This window comes from Lissotriton helveticus, chromosome 1_1 (assembly GCF_964261635.1).
Source record: "Lissotriton helveticus chromosome 1_1, aLisHel1.1, whole genome shotgun sequence".
NCBI classification, from domain to species: domain Eukaryota; kingdom Metazoa; phylum Chordata; class Amphibia; order Caudata; family Salamandridae; genus Lissotriton; species Lissotriton helveticus.
This window is the reverse complement of record NC_136057.1, coordinates 1,011,286,536-1,011,302,045: the sequence shown is the minus strand read 5'-3', so window position 1 is coordinate 1,011,302,045 and position 15,510 is coordinate 1,011,286,536. Positions and strand designations below refer to the sequence as shown.

The 15,510-nt window shown below is 40.7% G+C and overlaps 1 protein-coding gene across 16 annotated transcripts in view; it reads left to right on the top strand.

Moving 5' to 3' along the window:
• The window catches only part of IMPDH1 (inosine monophosphate dehydrogenase 1), a 378,440-nt gene extending 364,261 nt beyond the window's left edge, over positions 1-14,179 (top strand). For all 16 annotated transcript variants that reach the window (XR_013607683.1, XR_013607684.1, XR_013607685.1 and 13 more), the window contains one exon: positions 11,912-14,179. Coding sequence is in view for 7 of the 16 variants with exons in the window: in XM_078677710.1 (XP_078533836.1) it covers positions 11,912-11,933 (22 nt within the window). In the remaining 9 variants the exon portion in view is untranslated. The remainder of the gene's footprint in view (positions 1-11,911) is intronic.
• Positions 14,180-15,510: the final 1,331 nt, after the last annotated feature.

Genomic DNA, 15,510 nt, shown 5'->3' with positions numbered 1-15,510 from the left:
GACTGGTGGCCGGTGGATCTTGGCCCTGCACCCACATCTAAACATCATGTAAAGAATCTTGGGGTGAAGTTGGATCAAAAGCTAACCCTGAAGGAGCACACCAACCACATTGCAGGACTGTGCTTTTATACTATTGGTCTACTTAGACGTGTCTTCCCGTATCTCCCTGCCACCTATAGAAAGACACTTGTGCAGGCTCTTGTGACCAGTCGTCTGGACTATTGCAACGGCCTGCTGACACTAGCAAATGCTGATGCAATAGGTCGTTTGCAGGTAGTCCAGAACACGGCAGCAAGACTGGTCATGGGCGCACCAGCTAGAACCCCCTCCAAACCCCTGCTGAAGGAATTACACTGGCTTCCTATACGACAACGCATTGATTTTAAGATCTGCTGCACGGTCCATAGGTGCATTTATGGTGTAGGTCCTAAATACCTGTCTCATTCTTTGGTGTTATATCAGCCGAGTAGGTCTCTTCGCTCAAGCAACCAAGCGCTTTTAAAACCTCCGGCCACAAAGAAATCCAGACAAGGAGACCGTGCCTTTTCATCGGTTGGACCTGCCTTATGGAACAATTTGCCACCTGATGTTAGATCAACTACCAACTATCTATCTTTCAGGAAAACATTAAAAACCCTTCTTTATCAAGAAGCATTCCTGTCCACTTAATTCACTTAGATGCACTGACTGAGAACTCTATAGCTGGCTCAGCGCGGAGATACCCTTACGGGATTGATTCCAGCGCTATAAAAGAAATTAAAATAAAAAAATAAATAAACATTTCTTTGCTTACCAAGTGCCAAGCACTCGAACATGTTGCAGTGCCAATGTCACTTAAAGTGTCACCGAGCCTACTCTCAAGGAGGTGTTTCACATCTACACCAAATATGCTGAATACTTGGTAGACAAAAGTGTTTTCAGACTCTAGTTTTTGAATGTCCACTACAGCAGTCATGTTTTCCTGTAAAAATCTAAGAATGCAGTAGATTTTTTTTTCACATCACTATCAATATGCAACCGAAGATCCTCACATTTGTTGCCTGTAAACAGTTGTCACATGGATAATATATCATTCATGGCCTCTAGGACTAAAAACCATAAGCAAAATGACACAATTGATGCCACACAAAGCACAACATTAAAAATATTTGTGTTTTATTTTCCCACGCATAACAAAACAGTGCACCAGAATGGACTGAAAAGTCAATAGCATTCTTCATTAACTCTGCAGATTTTAAAGATACTTTCAGCATACCATCTAGAAAGTGAATAGGATCTCTTTCACTGAAGACCTTCAGCTCATGTATCTATTTTGACAGGTCATAACACAACTCTTCCATATACGTTGCAGAATCATGGCAAACAATATCACTCCAATCTTTGTTGAATTTGGTAAGAACTTTTTGCAGCAGCATTCGAAGTGTTGCACGTTTTCCAAACGTCTGGTGTCATATTTTCAGCACTATCCCAGATGCTTGGTTTCCGCACACTTTTCACATATACCGATCACCGCACTTTGCATTGAATGTTTAAAGCCTAAGTTGTTTGGCAATTCACCTACAATCGATACTAACTCGCTAGTAAAGGGAATTGATGTATCATGGTTTTTACCCATTCTCTGTGTGTAAATGCAATGGTACATATTGGGAAAGATTTATTAAGAAAACCAGCCATTTTAAATATCAGTGAAAAAAATCAAACTTAGTCAAAATATCTAACATGATTTCGATATTTCCGAATTCTTTACAGTTTATAAAAATAATTAAACACAACCTAAAATATGCTTCTAAACCCTGCATCATTAGACTAAAGACTGCAAAACTTAAAAAACCAAAAGGAAGAAACCATATTTTAGTGACGTACCTAAACAACAAAACTCGAGCAGAATGTTAGTCCAGTCTTTCTTGCTACAACCTTGTATAACAAAGTTACATTGTATTGGCCCGTCGGGAAGAAATAAAAATGATTCACTCTCAGTTTCCTTTCTTTTGATGGCCTTTAGGTTGTGCAGGTGCTTTTTCGGTGTTTATATATTTACACTGGTGAGGGCTATTTCCCTTTCGGTGGCGTTTTATCAGTTAGTATAGGTTTAAACCTAAAACAGGAAAGCCTACAAATAATTTATAAAATGTAAAAAAAAATTCTAAATTAAAAAATCTGCTCAAGAAAAGGCATGGAGAGTTGTATTCTCCGGAGAGATATAATTTTGCCAATGTGACTAGCTTTTCTTATACTGTCAAAGTAAAGCACAGCAGCCAGAACTGTTAAAGTATTGCGGAAGACCATGTCAGCAGGTATACTACTGGTGCCTCGCTGTCATCTGTACATGAAAACAATACAAAATATTGTTAAACTTTCATTTGGTAGCAACAAATAGTAAACTGGGACGACAGTGATTGTTGAACCCTTTAGGTGTCAGGCTACCTCATCAGGACTTAGAATTTGATATTCGAAACTTGCCTGTGGACGGATCCTCAGAGCAGCTAGAACACGTTTCACAATCAAAACCTACTGTTTAAAAGGTAAGTGGTTTATGTTCTGTGTAAAAAAGGACAGCCTAAATCTGTTGTCCCTTTCCCTGTTTCTTTAGTACCTTTTCAGATTGGCTAAATCTTGTCTAAGATATACTTCAAGTATAGTACGCCGGGCAGCAGTCTCTAGGGACTCAGAAAATGCATATAAGCTTTACTTCTTTCCATCAAGACTGATTAATGAATTCATGAAGCAATTATTCAGATCTTGTCCTCCAAATGCTACACTAGCTCCTTGTGAGCTCAACACTTTATTAGCCGATTTGAAAACCCCCTTTGAGTCAATTCATAAGATTTCTTTACAGTATCTTAATTGGAACACTGCTTTTTTGCTTAGGTACAAGCTTTATTGTGTAAGGAGCCATCCCTATGAGTTATCCAATGACAAGATGCCTTTAGCTACAAATCCTAGGTTGATACTAGAGCTCCAGTGGTTTTTCATCTAAATGAAAATGTCTTTGCCACCATTTTACAAAGCTTTAGACTGCTGCGGAAAGGCTCTGCACATTTGTCTTAAATAACGTTGGTCTATCAGATTAACTCTTCTTTGCCTGAGGTCCTTTAAACAAGGGTAACCTCCTTACAAAACAAACTCAAATCAGGATTGTCTCATATGTAACTTTGACCACTACATCTATGAACAGCTCACTTTCTGGGACTGCCCTAGCGAATTCAATGAGTAAAATGTTAGCTGTCTTTGCTGAAGTCTTGCATAAAGAACCCCGTAAAGCAGTGACGTGCAGATTGGCACACACTTCCTCAAAACATTACTGCTTTGATATCCCACTGCATCTTCCTTTCCAGCTTTGATAATTGGTTTTCCAGATCCACTTATCATAAGGTAAGCCTCATTTTTCGTCTTCGGTCTGTGGTAAAGTTTTGATAAACTTGATTCAGTCATGTGAATCTATGAAATATCCAAAGCTGGGGAATAAATTGAGTTACTTACCTGTAACTTCAGCTCCTCATCATTGTTTGTTTTCATAGATTCACATGCGAGCATCCCTCCTCTTATTTCAAGAGAATCTTGCTTAATTTGTTTGCCCCGTTTCAAGTTAGAAAATCTGGCAGTTGCAAGCCTCTTTCCTGGTCCCTGATTGGTTGAGGTTGAGTCACACAATACATTGGACTAGTTCTATGGAGTTTCTGATATTTAACATGGTATGTAATGACTGTAGAGACCATGTTGTCATCATTCTGTCTTAAGGCATTATTACATGAAAGCCAGACCTTTTGAGTTTGCCAGTCCGTGTTTTATTTTTTATCTGCTGGATTGTGCACCCTTGTGAATATCCACGTGTAGATGTGCATGTATGAATGCTAAACACACAATTCCTGGTACAAACATTTATATATGAGATTAAAAAAGTAATGTGCTATTAATCCATACTTTTTTGAAATGTAAAATAGAATAGGATAAGTAAAACAGCCAATATCATGAAGTAAGAGAGGAATACTCTGCTGAGTGAACCCAAAACACATTATGTGTGCAGACGCTGCACTTTCAAGCCAGCACATAAAGAAAGACGCCTTAAGTCAGAGGGGAAAGAATACAACTTATCCAGTCGGAACCAATGTCGAGGAGTTATTCTGCAGAAGCTAACACAACACGCATTTTTTATGCAATAGGTCTCGCGTTTGCGAGAGTTTAAGCGATTGTCATAGTAAATGACCATGCCTTTTATTTGTGTTTTTAAAAGCAACACCTATATAAAAAGGTATTGTCATTTCTAATGCCAATAGCTCAAACTCTCGCAAATGCGAGACCACTTTAATGGTGGCTGCACCCCTTTCTTTAGACGCTGATTGCTGTATTTAGGTTACAGTGAGCAGCGTCTAAAGAAAGAGACGCAGCAACATTAAGGTGAAAGCGAGGTATGGGGTGCTTTTACCCAACAAAGAGATAAAGAGGTTCTGTAGCGCAGCCGCTAAAGTGAAAGACCGCGCCGTAAATTAAATAAATAAGCAAGGCTGTTATAGTTAAAGCGGACCACGCTGTGCATTAAGCACAAATATTAATAACAATATAAAAGCAGGCAGCGGCTGCCACATCGTGGATGAAATAAGGGAAGACCATTAAAGAAAATCGTGCTCACCGACTACATAAAGCAAACAGTGTAACAACGCAAGTAAAAAGTCTAGTCCTTATGGGAGGTTACAAATGCAGACAAGGAACAAGGCGGTACCAAGGGGGGACTACTAAGCTTATTCAAGAATGAAAAGCAACAATTTCGAAAGGACAGTAACAGGAGCCAATTGAAAAGATGGACGGGCTTCTATTCCATACCTCAATACAGCATGCCTCTCAGAGCAGCGCCTGCGCTGCCCAGGTTTGACCTAAAAAGGTGCATAGAAATGAGCGAGTCATGAAGGCCTTTCAGTCGAGAGTGAGGGGCTTGCCTAAGACCTAGAAAGGAGAGCATGCTTATCCTAGTGACCACAGAATTGCCTCATTAGCCCTAGAAGTCAATGTATTTGAAATCTTCTGCAGGTTTGGTTAAAGTAAAACTGAATTACTGCAGCCTGTGCTTGCTGTCACGTATAGAATACTGAACAGCATTTTGCATGAAATTTGTCATGCTCAAAAGGGCGTCTGTTCTGGACCACTCCCGTGGTAGACTTTATCAGAGGCTTGTTTGAATCCAAGCAGGTTTTACTGTCTCAAGAACCTACATAATAACTTTGTCATTTTGCCCTTTTGGGCCACATCTCAAATGTGCAATCTTCCCCAAGACACTAGTGTTAGGCTGGAGTGATGCTCATTCAGACATCTTGGCAGCTTTATTTGCAAGGAACTGGATGTTTGTATAGCTTGGGTGCAGAGGCAGACATTCCTATGATATACCTTTTGCAGCGTGAATCTTTCTGGATTCACTATGCTGTGCATTATTCCGCCATCTAATGCCAGCTGTAATTACAGATGTTATAATTATTGCTAGTACTGAGAATGCTTCAAATACTTTTGTGGTTTGGCAGTATCTTGTCATGGGGACGACAGATTTCCAAGTATTTAATGTCTTGGCTTTTTCCACACTTGTTCAAAACCCACTTTTTTGTGATCAACACATAGTCTATCCAACCTTTTCATTGAAGTAAACTCTTATGCGGCTCAATGAAACAACTAAATGTAGCCACTGTAATGTAATTAGGTAGCAGTAACCATAAAATAAATAAATCAAAATATGTTGAATTTTAAGAAATAATTACTACATAATTCGAATTTTTAGTTTCGGAAATGGCAGTAAATTTTGAGATACTTTACTTTTCAGACCTAGATAAATTGGCTCAATGATAATGTGAAGCAGTACCTTGTACCGTTTGGAGCAGTTCAGAGATACTTATACCAAGTTTCAAAAGCCTCACTTGAATATCGATTCAAAAAGAAATGTCTAAGAACTATGTTCATTTCACTTTGCTCCATCAGCCCTGTCTATCTGATTATGAACTTAAGTGTATAGCTGTCAGTTTCAGTAACCCCATGAACATCATTTTGCATAAATGCTGCTTGCTGCTTTACAATTTACATTGTTTTCCTGGACATACTGATTTTATATGGAAAAGGCAATGTATTCACCTGAGCAGCTAAAACATGACCTTAAGTAATTACTGCCCGTTTTCTGATAATGCTGACCGTATGTACGTCACTTCATTTTGAAATCTTTGCACATTTATAAGAAATCTGAAACTAGATACAGGCCCAGGAAAAAGCACTAACCGTAACCAAGCAGTAAAACCTTGACAGCAAAAACATGCATCTTAGTAAAATCATCTCCAGTCTGAACTGCTGATCTTTGTGCTGTGGCCTCTTGTAGCATGCTTCTTAAATCTCAGTGAGGTAACCACTGCATTCAGCATGAAAAGTAACAATTACAACAAGGTGATGGATGGAATTCTTGAATTAATCTCCTCTACTGGCAATTTCTTGGGACACGTTCCAGTCCCATTTTTTTCCCCTCTATGCCACCATGGGCAATGGTCCGCCTTATGCAAATTACTACTGACCCTGTTCCTCATGGAAACCATCCATCCCGAGCTGCCATCCAAGACTCCCTTCAGGCGAGACTAAAAGCAACCCTAGACCGGTTTCATCATACTTGGCCTTGTCAGTAGGTTGTAGCTGGAGTCTTGTGGTACGGTGACGACGTGAAAAACGTATATGCATACCCGTCGCAATTATGGCATAAACTACAACAGCAAGGTGATCGATGGAAAGCTAGAAATAATCTTGTCGCTCACACCATATCCACTCCATTGACTTTTGGTCACCATGCAACTCTAGTCAATGACCCACCTTATGAAAATCACTATTACCCTGCAGCTTATGGGGGTGGTCTGTCCCCCCTGACTGCAAGGCGAGGCCCCTCCAGAAGGGACCACACCAACCCTAAACCAGTTTTACTCTTTTTGGTGTCTCGTCAGTAGAGGTAAGTTTGAGTCCTATGGCACAGTGAGCACAGCACCCTACGTCGGTGCATACCTATTGTACAACAAGGTGAAGAATGGATGGGATGCTTGATTAATCGCAGCTACTGGCAATCTCTTAGGGGCCCCATTTCCTTGTGTCCCCCCCCCCCACACTTTGCACATGTGGAAATAGGCCCGCCTTATGCAAATCAGTACCCACATTGCTCCTCATTGGATTAGTGTGTCCCGAACTACCAGGTAAGGACCCCTCCAGAAGGTATCTCAACCAACCATGGAATGGAATACAGCCCCAACTGATAGCCCGAAGCTGAGATTATTTCAAGCATTCCATCCATCCCTTTGTTTTTGCACTAAGAAATAAAGAAAGGTTTTCCCCCAAAATAAACAGGACCGAGGTATTTTCTAACTTGGCCTTCCATATCCTTCTGGTGGCTTTTCTAATGCTGCAGCGTGATCCCGGCTGATATCACTTCAGAAGAAAGCAGAGTAAATGGTTTACCGCTGCCTCCCTCTGTAAACAATAAGAGGCCTCTGCAGCTGACACAATAGGTAGCCGGGCTGCATTCCCTGGTCCCTGCAGATTGTGTGCTCCTTAGCAAAGTAGGACATTGTGTGTTTTGTGTTAAGCATGATAATATAAGTGCCTAATTCTGTGCTGTTCATTGTCTGTAAACGAGGCGAGGGGTGTGGGTGGCAAAACTCAGCAGAGCAGAATGAGGGGTACAAATCGCACAGGAGACAGCAAGAAAACATATGGACTCCCATTGAGTGTTGGAATATAAAGAAACATAGTTATGTACCGTCAGCCATGAAAGGATAGATGTCATCCAATCAAAATGATGGTAAAAAAAAAACATGCTCCGGGGAAGGCCCGATACAAGAGGAAGCAAAGACCTTGAATAAGAAGCTAGCAAAAAAGTGACGAGAGAGCCGACCAATGGTAAGCAGTGGGCTGGCACAAAGCCCACTGTACTTTTTGGTATGGTTCACAAGAGGTTTTTTGACAACCGACAGTTAAGGGATGTGTGTAGGTGAGACCTAAAATGCAGTTAAAAGTGACAGAGGAAATCAATAGAATAAACTTTTCACCCCTTGCATGCTTTTCGTATGATGAATCTTAATCATTTCAGTACAGATACCGTTCTTGTGGCCAATTCGATGAGTTTATTTTCTTACTTGCAAAAAGCTCTTCAAAGTACAACAGCTTTTTTCAACAATTTGTGCTTTATTTAGTGGCTGTCTCCCACCCTATACGAAGCTTTGCCCAAAAAGAATTCAAGTTTAAAATCAGATAGCTTCCTGTTACAAATTCATCGGTCCAGTACCTGTAGAGATTTACTAACAAGCATGGCATTGTTTTAATGTGTATCTTTCAGTTTTCATTATTCTATGTTTGACTGAGTATTGAGTCTTTCAAATTGTAGTAGCAGGCACCTTTATGCAGTTTAAGCACTGAAAATTCGTAGAAAAATGAGTACAGACCCAAATATGTAAAATACTAAAAGCAGTTTTGTTCTATACAGGGCTTTAAGTGGGATGAAAAAACGAGGGGGTGGGGGTCTCTCAAAGGGGCGTGGCAAATGTATTTAGGGGCGTGGCTTAAAACCCAAAGCTAAAAATCTGTGTTTAGCACAGTGTGCCGCCCAACTTGTATTTTGCTGTTCCTGTCATTGCATCCAGACATATGATACAACAAGTCACATCAGACCTACAAGTCAGGACTATTGGCTTTGTCAATGATTGCTAGTTGCAGAAGATAAATAAGCAGCAACTATGTCTTGTATATAATATTGAAAAAACGACTGCTTAAAGCCCTGGTGACCCCACGACAATGTTGCTGCTCCTGAGTTTCAAAAAGAGAAGGGAAATCCAGAGAGAAAATCACTTTCTTTAAAGGATTTCCCTTCCTCTACAACACGCACCAAACCACATCAATGTGCCTACTGTCACTGCAGTCCGGAAAAAAAACGGACCGCCTGGGCCAGGGCACAAAACAGAGCCTGTTAGAGACCCCTTTCGAGGCCCCTTAAAAAAAACTGCCGGTGCTCAGACCCGGTGAGACCCGGCCCACTTAAAGCCCTGATTCTATAGAACACAGAAAATTCTTCTTCTTTAATCACAATTTTCTATCATTTAATTCCCATCCCCGCCCACATAAATTCTATCTCCTCCTATGTAGCCACCCACCTTGAATTACTCTAGTGTATTGGCCCGAATACTGTAGTCTGTTTCTCTGAACTTCAAATGCATGTCTCTACCGTATAGCCACCAAGTGAGGTGTGCCTCAATTTAAGCACGTGAACGTGTGATGTTGTCCTTTCCCCTGCTGTAGGCCTCCATTGAATTCCCATTTCTGTAAACTCTTCCGCACCTCTCAAAAGGCTTAATAAGCTGCCTCATTCCTGCCATATGTGAAGGGTTTATAAGCTAGAATAGGGAGAAGACACGCAACTGTGTACTCCTAAATCTGATTTGGAATATGCATTCCAACGCTCCTGTCATAGTTTAGGCTCACCTGTGATCTGCATTACCCTTTCGATATCTTTCAACCGATTGCATTTTATGTACATTTTTTAGCTGCTCCCCCGAGCACCTGTCCGTACAGGAACTGTTTTAAACATTTCCACTAAAGTTCCCGAGCGCCTCCCTTGGTCTTAAATATTCAAATATACCTTGTTACAATAAGTCCCTTTTTTCTACCGGCTTGGCAGTAGAGGGGAGTTTTTAGGACAGACAGCTTGACCACTGACTGGAAGTTTATTCACATTATGAACCTGATTTTTCATCACTGGTATTTACCTCCTCAAAATGTCTTCATCTCATCGTTATACCAAGATATGTCTTTCACTTTTTTCCACTCTGTCTGTTTATTTTCACAGTTGCTCAGCTAACGAGCATGAATTTGCTTATGAGGCCAGTGCCTTGTTGATTGTGCTGGTCACGCCATGGTTGCTCGTTTAAGGGGTAGTAGTAGATGCTGATTTGCCATGTATTGTACTGGCAGCACAGCAGTCACAAAGAATTGAATTTGGTGTGTATGTGGTTCTGGTGCCACAAAGGAGGGTTGATTTATATATGGGGATTGTTCAGTGGAGGTGGTCTGCATCTAGCTAGTTTTTGTAGTAGTTTTGTGTGATGTTGGTAGTGGTGATGGAAGATGTTCCATGTCCTGTGATCACAAAAAATACCAACTTGTAATCTTGTCTTTTCTTTCTGCCCATGCATCCATTCTACTCTAGCTATACATTTCTGCCATGTAAGTAGACGTCATACTTTCTTTCTTTGTTGGTTGTCAGTAAGGCACTACATGAACCCATCTCTGTTTTAAGATAAAACCTCATCATCCAGATACAATCACTTCCAAGACTTTTTGCAGTGAATGAAGTGCGCACCAAGCTAGAGATCCTTTATTGGACCACAGTCATCTCGAGCAGATCACTCTGCCTCATACTGAGACATGATTCAGTTCAGTCATGTGGACATTTTCAATGCAAATATTTGTATTCTGCTTAGGAAGGGTGGCATTTTGCATCATGTCTTAATAGATCCATTCATTAACGAGACACATTTGCAAGATTGCTATAAGCCTCATGATGTATATCTCCTCTGACCTTCCCAAAGAGATGAGCATCATTTAGATCTAATTCCATTGTGGAGAAGCAGCCAGAAGGCTAGCACAATTAGATGCACATCCAGAGGCGTGATTATTTTGAGAGCAGTGTACTTTTGGTTGCAGAGGTGAACATTTTCATTGTTCTGTGCTTATGCTTACCACTTTTAAAGCAAACCGTGGTGGTTCTCTGAGTAAAGACACACACACTGTTTTGCCCAACTTAAGTTTGTAAAAAGTTTGTAAAATCCTACTCCTATGTAAGATTTGTTGTGTGTGACTGATTTGGACACAATTTCAAATGCTCGTTATAAAGTGTATTGTTTGCCCTCATCACAATATCAAAATTCTGTTCATGTCGTACACTGTTTGGTTGTTCTTATCTGGCTTTGGTAATAGTATAATCTGCTGGTTATTACCCTTGATACATAACCAGTGTTACTGTTACCTGGTTTAATGGTGCACGTTTTACCCACTTCGCAAGGATGGGAGACTGTGTGATCTTGCTAGGGTTTGAGCTCGTAGTCTGTAAACCAGTACGTTTCATAGGCAGTTGGGCTTACTCAGTCATTTTTCCAGCTTCTAACTGCAGCATGGTGGTTTTGGGGTCGCAGCTATCATCAGTTCAGCAGCTGCAGTGGCCCTGAGGGACCATAGTAGTCTTTTACTGTAAGACTGGGGGACCTATTTTCTTGGCTTGCCTTGGGGCTCATGGCACACTGATATGCCACTGACTGATTTTAAACATAAAAAGTGTAGGTCCTCTGCATCTTTCGGAAATGTCAGGGTTTGGCTGAAAATGCTATTAGCGGTGCTGTGGGTTGTGGTAGTTCTCCAACCTCCTACTTTGACCAATTAGAACACCAGTGAGAATTCCATAAAGAGAAATGCCTACCCACAGACATTGCTTGTGCCTTGAGTCTAGGGTGAAACAATTTTCCCAAGTTGTCATCTCTGTATTATATTTTTAGCTTTCTCTGTTTGTAATAGTTTTACTCTTAGACAGCTCATAGCTTATGAAAAATCCAACTCCAAACTAAATAAATGTTCATGCTGCCAATTTGGAGACATCCTATTTTCAGGATAAGGATTTAATCTATCGGGTAGTTCGGATGTGTGGAAATTCCATTTAATGCAAATTATCACATATATTAAAAGAGCCGTAATGTCCCAGTATCTATGATCTCACTAAAACTTAAGTGAAAGAGCAAAGTTTGTTGCAGGCACAAGAAATAGTTTATCAGATATCATTAACACCAATTGCCCCTAGTAGGATGATAGGTTGTGTTTACAAATGGAATTGATTTGTGTTCTTAATGGCTCCTTTCTTTTTTCTCTTATCTAGTTATGAGAAGCGGCTATACTGAACCAGGGGGCAGAAGTAGCTTACGAGGACCGCCGAACATTCCAACTCCAGTAGCAACCAAACACATCTGACTGCTTTGCTAAGAGCGCATTCCACGCCCCGCCCCTCCTTTCAGGGAACTTGCCCTAAAAATGTTTACTGACTCACAATGTGAATGGACTTGCACTAAGCAACACCACTGTGTTGGCGCAACAATATGGACACTCATAACCCTTGTCTCAGTGAAAATACTGCCATTGTTCTGTATCCCTCCGTTATTGTAAAAAACCAACAGGTGCATACAAAAATGATGTATTCTGTTTTTTAACTTTATTGTATATAGAGGAAAACAAAAATCAATTTGTGTTTTGCAAGGATTGTGGTTCAAACAGCTTGCTTGGAATAAACAAGGAAAAATCTAATGCTCGCCCTTGATGGGAACATTTGTAGCTGTAAACGTATTTATCTTCAAAGCAGTTTGAAGCAGGGTTGCTGTTCGTTTTCAACTTGGTTACTATGATGGTTACTTACTTGATCATTCCTAAATCTTGATTTTTCGAAGCTGTTAGGAGTAACTCCTTCAAGATGCACTTAAATGTTGCTCTAAAAATTAAAACTGCCTTGTCCCCTTCAGGAATCTGCTTATACAAATGTGTCTTGGGTGGAACGTTAAGGCAGAGGTTTTCAGCATCATTACTGCTAGGTGGATGGCACATGCAGACCCGTTCAGCTCCCTTTAAGTGGACCTGTCAATTGCTTTTGCACATTTTCTTTTATTCTGATAGTATGCAGTTATTCGTGCTTTTAAGCAGCATTTCTTCCACTGCCTTCCAACTACCTTTCTCTTGCTGCCATAGTTTTGTTTTACTAAACGTGCTGGGATTGATTTTAGTTATGCCTCAAGACATTCCTCCAGGGCAGAGGAAATGGCAGCTTTTGTCTGTCATGGGTGCGGGTAACTCTGTGGTTGGCATATGGATGGGGGCACAGCACGTTCACTGCTGTCCATTTAACTATGAAGAGCTGGCATTACGAGATTTATTGTCTTGTTTATAATGCTGCAATTTATGTGTACATTCTGCAATTGAGAAGTGGAGTTGACAATTGTTGGGAGAGGATTATGGTGGGCTACTACCGTAAATATGTAGCATCTTCTCCCAACATGCATTTTTCACTTTTTTGCACACGAGTAAGACTTTTAGTGCTTCAGGTTAGTTTCTGGTTTATTACAGGTCTTTACACATTATTGGACCCTCAGGCACCAGTGGTTTTATGTGCCCCGAACATGAATTCTCCCTTTAGAAATAATATGCATTAACCATTCCAGCCCTCTTGAAATTCCTCTTGCTCGCCATACACCCACACAGTGACTGTTGCCAAGAGTGCTCCATTGTATAGCAAGAATTTTATTCACCTATAGTTTACGCAAAAAACCTGCCTATCTCAGGCATTGTAATGAAATCCAGACATATGAATTTTCTTTTCAGAGTGGATTTCACAAGAATATCGCAAAAGTTTACCTTTTCAAGCAAAGTATTTTGTGTGCTGTAGATGAAGTGTATTATAAAGATTACATGTGCTTTAATGTATTTTATAAAGTTGTATAGACTTTTTGATCACACCATATTGGGCATTGGTTGCCGCATAAACAATGGAGTAGTATGAGCGGTTCATCCGCTGTTATTGTATAGATCAAATTGGAACCACTCATCTTCTCTGGTGGCAGAATATTCCTTCCACGATGGTGTTAAGTAGCTTCCTTCAGTACCTCGTGGTCATGTTCTTTGTTGCCTGTAACCTATGGCCTTACTTGTGTATAGACTCCCTTCACTTAGCTAGTTTCACCTGCTTTCACGTTTGACATGCTTCGTCTCAGTCAGTTGTTGTCCTAATAAGGCCCTTAAAGATTAAGACACAGAGTGCAACTCTGAACTGAATCGCCATGACTCTTGGGACTGAAGAAGAGATTGTTACAGTAGTCACAACCAGCTGACAGTGGAACTGGATGTGGCCGAAGTAAAAGCTCCACGTCTTTGACTTGTTCCCTGAAGTGGCATTCTTTGACCTGGCCAGTGTGAGATATTCAGTCTGTTCATTGAAAGCGCAAACATTTTGAATTACCAATGCTACAAACCCAAAACCTTTTTACCGGAAACACAACTCAGTAAATAATGTTGAAGATCATTTTATATATTGCATAAATATATATGTAATAGCATCTTGTTTTAACTGTTACCTTGAATAAAAAAAGCATACATAAAAATTGAATACACTGGCCTTGTCTGTTTAGTTTCTCATCAATGAAATGCTAGGGCAACTGTTGTAATGTTTTATAACAGTTACCTTGTCTTGATTTTTATTTTGATTCTAGAAGGAGGGCCAACTCCTCTAGGGGAGAGGAGTTGGCCTAACGGCTAAGGCGCTCGACCTCGGACCTGGGGATCTGGGTTCGAGTCTCGGTAACGACGCCAAAACCTCCTGTGATTCTGGGCAAATCACTTAATCTCCCCGTGCCTAAAAAAAACATGAAAGTGTGTGTCCTCATGTAAAAACGTAACTTGTGCAATGTAAAGCGCTCTGATAACTGATTCGGTTCGGTTCTAGTTCGCGCAATATAAAACTCAAAAAAAAAATGTGTACACGTTTGACACTATGCAGAGAAGATATTTAGGGTTATCCAGTATTGGGGTATCTTTAATAGATATACACGCTTGAATCATTCCCCTTCGTCAAAGTGTGAGTCCTATAGTAATATAAATAAAGCAGTAATTAAAAAAAAAACTTCCAAAGGCTATCATGGAGGTAGCCATGCATTTAATAGCCTATCTACCTCTTTTACGAAAAAAGGATCAAACCTAAATACTACCAATTGGTAAGCTGCACCCTCTAGAACCTTCCCAAGAGAGGCTGAATCCCTCAGATTTTTACTGCACGTTGTGTGTGAAGGGTGTCTCCCTGAGCCCTGCTCAATTCTTCAACGTTTCTCTCACAAGTCTCATTTTCTTCTGGATATTATAATGTCTGACAGAAAAGGACTATTTCGCCCTTGTAAATCCTGTGGGAAGAAGAGGGTTCATATTGATGATGCCCACAAGGATTGCATCTATTTCCTCTATCCTCATCATGAGGCAAAACAGTGCAAGATCTGCCGCACATTTTCATCTAAGACTCTTAGAGATTAAAAGGGCAGACGTGTGTTGTGGCTGAAGAAGACACATGGAGCATCTTCTGATGAGGCGAGCAACACTTCCTCTAAATCCCATAAGCGGCCCAGGTCGCCTGAGGGTCAGTCTGAGGAAGTCAAGAAAACACCCTTAAACCTCACATCAGACTATAGAAGCTCGAAAAAAAGAGAAAGAACCTAAAGTCTCCTCAGAGGTAGTCTTGTCACATAATTCAGGGACTTCTAAAGCTAAACTGGAATCTGCCACCTCTTCAGGGCCTTCCATGCATAAATCCAGCCACAGATCTGTCGGCATCGGTTTCACCATCGACGCTTGCTTCTTCAACGACGACTACTCTCTCGTCGTTGAGTCTACGACGCCTACGACATCAGCGGGCATCAATGCCCCGTTACTGTTACCACTATCTTTACCGTC